Consider the following 6,071-nt stretch of genomic DNA (forward strand, 5'->3'; position numbering starts at 1 on the left):
CAAGGGTTGTGTGACTGAGTTTGTGGCCTCTTAAAACATCAAATAAACCGTTCTTACAAGCAGTAAAAGCCACATGGGCTTGAGACAATCAAAGCTCTTGGTGCCACCAAGCTCTGGGTCTGTCAGTGGGTGAATTACCCTCAAAACACCAACTCTGAAATCCCAAATCAAACCAAAAACAAAAAATCCCAGAGGAGAAGCTCTTGCCTGGCAAGTGAATAACTTTTCCCTGGAGAACCAACTTCTTAGGAACCAGAAGCAAACTTTAATAGTCCTGACAATAAAAGAATAGAACTGTACCACACGTCCTATGCACTATCATGGATAAATATGTACAGAAATACAGTGAAACTTCCTCCAACACAGCTACAAAGTGACACTTTGTGCAGACAAACAGCAACGGCGGCGTTCCTCACAGCACCGTTAACAGACCATAGCAGAAGTGCCCTTACAGTGTCTGATAAAGCAAGTTAATACATTTTAATCATGTTTATGTAATTGAACAGTTAAACGAAGGAAAAAACCGTGGTTACATGTTATAACTTGTTCAAGTACCTGAAATAAACTGGCTCTTGGATAAGCTTCAGCCTTTTTAGTTGCGGTATCACGTAAATTATCGTTTCCTCAGTGGTGACTAATTAAGAAGGGGGAAATAAGGCTTCATAAACGAGCTGGGAGTCGCTGGCTATGACAAACCAAAGCTCTGGGCTGCGGCAGTGCCGTATGTACACAGGGACAGGACACATCCATGCTGGCCCTGCCCCGGCGGGGCCGCTCCGCCTGCTCCCAGCGGGATCGGGGATGGACACGGGGTGAGGATGTCGATCCGAGGAGGAGACATCCGTGCCTCGGCCATGCACGGCTGGGAACAGGCCGGGACTGTGCCCTGTGGGGTTCTTCCCTACACCTTCTTCCTGTCGGCGTCGTCGGCGGGCTCGGCTCGCTGCGCAGGGAAGGCGTGGTGGTACAGGTGTCTGTGGGTGGCAGCCGCGCTGTACAGCTTGTACAAGGCCTGGGGAGAGAAACACAGTCACTGGCCAGCCCCTTCCCACTCCCAGGGAATCCCAAACCCAGGGAATCCCAATCCATTCCAGCCCATCATGGCCCCTGCATGTTCTGTGCACCAGCGCGGTTGGGTCAAGTGTCCAACACACAAAAGGCTCCAGCTCACGGATTTAGGACCTGAGGGAGTGGCTGGAGCTGGGCCAGGGGGAATTTAGGTTGGAGATCAGGGAAAGGTTCTTCCCCCAGAGGCTGCTGGGCACTGCCCAGGCTCCCCAGGGAATGGGCACGGCCCCGAGGCTGCCAGAGCTCCAGGAGTGTTTGGACAGCGCTGCCAGGGATGCCCAGGGTGGGATTGCTGGCATGTCCAGGCAAGGCCAGGAGCTGCCCTGGATGATCCCTGTGGGTCCCTTCCAGCTCAGGATATTCTGTGACTCTACAATTCCAATTTTTCGAACACCTCATGCCCCTAGAGCTGTATTAAATCCATTATTTGGACTATGAGTGAGGGATTTGGGGGTTGTTTTTCCCTTCGTGTTTCACGCAGCTTCAATTCCTGCAGCCTCAGCGTTTGCTTTCCCCCCTCAGGCAGCTCCCCGAGGTGATCAGGGTGTGACGGGTCATTGTCCCCATCATTCTTCTGCAGATAATGCGGATTTTTTCCTTCTGAATTTACTGTTTTCCGTTTGTCCTGGAGCGAGGCCAGGCTCAGAACAGGCGGGAGCAGCTGCGGGGCTGCCCCGGAGCTGTGCTTCCCACACGGAACCGATGGCACAGCACCCACAGGGCTGGGACCAGGCTCCGGTCCCATGGGGGTGACAGGAGAGTAACACTCCCCATGTCCCTCCCTGCCTGTTCCCCACCTTTGTCCCAGAGAAAGCGGCACAGGGGGTGCCAGGCCATGGCTCTGGCTGCAGAGGATTTGGTGTGACCATCACGGAGCTGACGTTCCCATTTCAAATGAACTTGTCGCTGAGGGAGGAAAAAACCAACCCAACTCCCACCAGTTCCTGCTGGGGACCGCTGGCAGGCCAGGATTAGCTCTGGAAAGGGTGGGAAGAGGCACCTGACCAGCAGGAACCCACACTGACAGGGTGACGTGTTCCTTGTGGGCTCAGGGGCTGAATGAAGCAGGAGAGGCTGAAGGGGCAGTGAGGAGGAGGAGGGTGAGGGCTGAGATGCCTCCAGAGGTGTCCAACAGGACGCTGATCACATCCCAAACAGGCCTTTGGGAACAAAGTGGCGTTTTGGGATTGTTTGGGAACACAGTGGACTGGTGGAGGGGACTTCACACAGCTTCTCTGCTTGTCTTCCTTGAAAATTCACCTTCAAGCCCCATCTAAGCGACCTTGCAGCATTTTGTGCTGCTTTAGAGGGTTTTGTGCTGCCAAACCAGTCCCACAGTGCTCATTTTTACTTGGCAGGGTTTGTTCAACACCTCATCCACAGCAAATCCCATGTTCTGCTTCTTGCTGGGGTTGGTATCCCTGGGGTCTCACAGGGCTGCCCTGGCTGCTGGGAGGGATGAGGGGTGGGAGGGTTTTTAACAGCTGGAATTTCTTCTAAAGGAACTCTCCACAGAATCCAGTGGCTCAGGAGGTGGCACTGCCAGCTGGAGCTGGCAGCCTTTGGTGACACAGAAAAACATGGAAAGGTCTCGTCTCACACCTCAGCCAGGCTAGGGAGGCCCTCGGACACAGAGCTGGAATAACATCCATGTGCAGGAAGGTTGCCTTTTTTTTGGTTTAGGCAGATCCTGGTGAGGCTTTGCCCAAGGAACATTCCAGGGGCTCACACTGGGATCCTGCAGTGCTGGGCAGGAGGAGCACAAGGAGCCGGGCACACGGAGCTGCTGGGGCTGTGATCATAAATCAGAATCCCAGAATGGTTTGGGCTGGAAGGGACCTCTAAAGACCATCCAAGCTCCAATCCCCCTGCCATGGGCAGGGACATGGTTGGCTATCCCAGGCTGCTCCAAGCCCTGTCCAGCCTGGCCTGGGACATTTCCAGGGATCCAGGGGCAGCCACAGCTTCTCTGGGCACCCTGTGCCAGGGCCTCAGCACCCTCCCAGACAGGAATTCCTTCCCAATATCCCATCTATCCCTGCCCTCTGGCACTGGGAACCCATTCCCTCTTGTCCCCAGTCCCTCTCCAGCTCTCCTGGAGCCCCTTTAGGCCCTGCAAGGGGCTCTCAGCTCTCCCTGGAGCCTTCTCTTCTCCAGGTGAGCACCCCCAGCTCTCCCAGCCTGGCTCCAGAGCAGAGGGGCTCCAGCCCTGGGAGCATCTCCGTGACTCCTCTGGACTTGTTCCAGCAGCTCCACATCCTTCTGACACAGGACCCCAGAGCTGGAGGCAGCTCTGCAGGTGGGGTCTCCCCTGAGTGGGGCAGAACCTCCCACGCTGGGAGAGCAGGATTGTATTCCTTGTGCTGCCCAGGGAGATGCTGGGAGATGAACTGTGCCTCCCAGGTTCTGCACTCAGCTTAATCCATTATGGGGTGGTTTTTCCCAAAAAACAACACCCACAGCACTTCCAGCAGCACGGAGAGGCCTGGCCAGGCTGTCCCTGCCTGCACCTGCACAGTTGGTGCTCCAAAACAATCTGGGGTTTGGGTTTGACCTCCTGGCACAACAGGAAAATCCCCCAACAGAACTGCTGGGAGAAAGACGAAAATCCCCATCGTATCCTCTGATACGTTCCTCGTTCCCCACCCAAATCTCTCTCCCACTTGGCTCCCAGGAGCGCCTGGAGCGCCGTGCCCACATCCACACCCTTGCCCAGGCATCTGGATCACAGGGAACAGCCAGAGCCAGCCAGGCCAGCAGCTGCTGCCCCAAGCCCTTGTGACTCCCATCCTCCACCAGGCCAGACATGCTTTTGGGGCCAAGATGCTTTTCCCAGGAGCCCAGGGCCTGGCTGGCCCCAGCAGCATGCGGAGAACAAGAGCCACTTACCTCATTGGTGCTTCCCTGGGAGAGGCATTGGGAAGGGGGAGACAGAAAGAGAAAGAAACAGCTCTGTGTATCACAGGTGTCCATGGGGTGCTCCCAGGGGGGCTCATCCCAAACTGGCCCCCTCTTGCAGGACCCCTCACTGCTCCGTCCATCCCTCCTGCACCTGGTCCCACTGCCGTGGGACAGAGCCGCTGGCTTGTGGTGGGCACGGTGACACTGCCCAACCCAGCACCTCCCCTCTGCCACAGCTCCTTCCTGGGAGAACTTTCCCTCTGCTTGGAAAGCCATGGGGGCTTGTGGCAGCCAGGAACAGCTCCAAGCACTTTACCCTCTTTGTTTTCCCCCAGCTGGACATGCTGCAAGTGGGCAGCACCTCTGTTTTCCTGCTGTGTCCTGTTCTTGCTGAACTCCCACTGCTTCCTGCACTGGGATGGGCTTAAATATTCCAGCATATCCCAAAGGCTCCTGGGAAGTGCCCCTGGGCAAAGAGCCACTGCAGGGGGCTTTACTGGGGGTGCTCAGGCTGCTGGGGACAGGGCAGCTGGGATGAATCCAGCTGGAACACCAGGGACGTCTCTGCTGAGCAGCACCACTGCCCAGCTCTGCAATGAAGGAACATCAGTAAACGTTGCCTTTATTTCCCCCAAAGCTGCAAGGTCAGCTGCAGCAGCACAGGGAAGCAGGGAAATGTGCTTGCTCTCCATGAAAACCTCGCTGGTGCAGGAAAAGCAGGGAGGGAGCAGGTGGAGAAGGGCCCTTCCTGGCAGAAATTAGACCTGGGATGGCTCCTGAGGGATGAGCTCCTCCAGCTCTGCCGTGGGAAGGGCAGGAGGGCACTGCAGCCTTTTGGCTCTTTGGGCACAGGGATTGTAGCCCTGGACGGGGTGCAGGGGGTCAGTGGGAGTCTGTGTGGGCTGGGCTTTCCCTTTTCTGCTGTGGGAACAGGGAAGGGCTGCAATGGGAAATCAGGGTCTGGTGCCAAAACAAGGAGAGCCAAGAGCTGGCCTTTACCTCTGGCAGAGCCAAAATCCCTGCCCTGAAGCAGGGGAGAGCGATGGCTGCTCCTCTTTAACACCCACAGGCATGCACACACCAAGCACACACACCAGGATCCTCCCCAGGGGGATCCAGGGCAGAGCTGCCTATTCCCACAAGGCTCCACCAACTCACATTGGTGACGGGTAAGACAAGTAGGAAAGAAAAAGGCAGAACAAAAGAGCTTGCTGGGAGTTTTCTCAGATCTACACAGCTTGTTTTCCACACTGGACAGGAACTGGAGGCTCGGGGACACAGCTCCAGCCTTGCTCACCCCGCCAGTGCTGCCCCATGACCTCCCCCTTACAACAAACTCTACAAACTGATCTGAAAACAATTCCTCTGCCCCTCCTCTCCCCATCTGGAAGGTCTAAGGAATGGATTAGAGCTTCAATTAAAACAGGGCACAGATCTCCCTGCACTGATCCCAGCACAAGCAGCTGGATCTAACCCTAAAAGCCAAAACCATCTCAAAGGGGAGGAAAATCAGGAAAACTCAAGGCTTAAAAAAACCCAGTGGGGTGCAGGGAGGGTGCTTTTAGTGTGCTGGTTTGAAATCAAAAGCTCTTTAGCCTACCTGGTCCCACAAGGCTGCGGCCACTTGGTCTATTACTGCGCCCAGTTCTCTGTACTCCCCAGAGTATCTGATATAAGCCCAGGTACAGAGTGTGATAAGTGTCAAGCCCAGAATCATGTTGCACAGGCTGGCTATGATGTCCAAGCCAATGAAGCCGGTGACACCGGCCAGCACGTAGGTGATGAAGATGACGACGAAGAGCGTGGCCGGGGTGCGGGCGGCGTGGAAGATGTTCTTGCTGTCGTTGTGTTTGATGTACTGGATGTAGAGCTCGTCGATCTCGGCCTCCAGCTGCTGCAGGTAGCGCCGGCTGAACTCCTCCCCTCCCATCTTCTTCACCCCGCGGAAAAGCCGCACGGCCTCGTCCTTCAGCTCCACGTGCTTGGCCTGCAGGTCGCTGGGAGCCAGGAAGGGTTTGTCCCCTCCGCACACCTGCGTGGGGAAGGTGGGGAGAGCACTGCTGAAATGGCACTGCTGAAACAGGGAAATCACTGCTGAAACA

General features: G+C 56.0%; 1 protein-coding gene across 2 annotated transcripts in view; it reads right to left on the reverse strand.

Moving 5' to 3' along the window:
* Positions 1–242: 242 nt before the first annotated feature.
* Positions 243–6,071, reverse strand: part of ATL1 (atlastin GTPase 1) — a 29,108-nt gene continuing 23,279 nt past the window's right edge. The window contains exons 12-14 of one of the 2 annotated variants that reach the window (XM_042047010.1): positions 5,570–6,001; positions 3,958–3,972; positions 243–1,012 (exon numbers count right to left, since the gene is read on the reverse strand). In XM_042047010.1, coding sequence (XP_041902944.1) covers positions 902–1,012; positions 3,958–3,972; positions 5,570–6,001 — 558 coding nt within the window. In that variant the 3' untranslated portion in view covers positions 243–901. The remainder of the gene's footprint in view (positions 1,013–3,957; positions 3,973–5,569; positions 6,002–6,071) is intronic. The other variant, XM_042047011.1, reaches the window with a different exon arrangement.

Source organism: Corvus kubaryi, unplaced genomic scaffold, assembly GCF_017639235.1.
Source record: "Corvus kubaryi isolate FWS band 111438036 unplaced genomic scaffold, C.kubaryi_AGA036_p1.0 66, whole genome shotgun sequence".
Classification (NCBI taxonomy): Eukaryota; Metazoa; Chordata; class Aves; order Passeriformes; family Corvidae; genus Corvus; species Corvus kubaryi.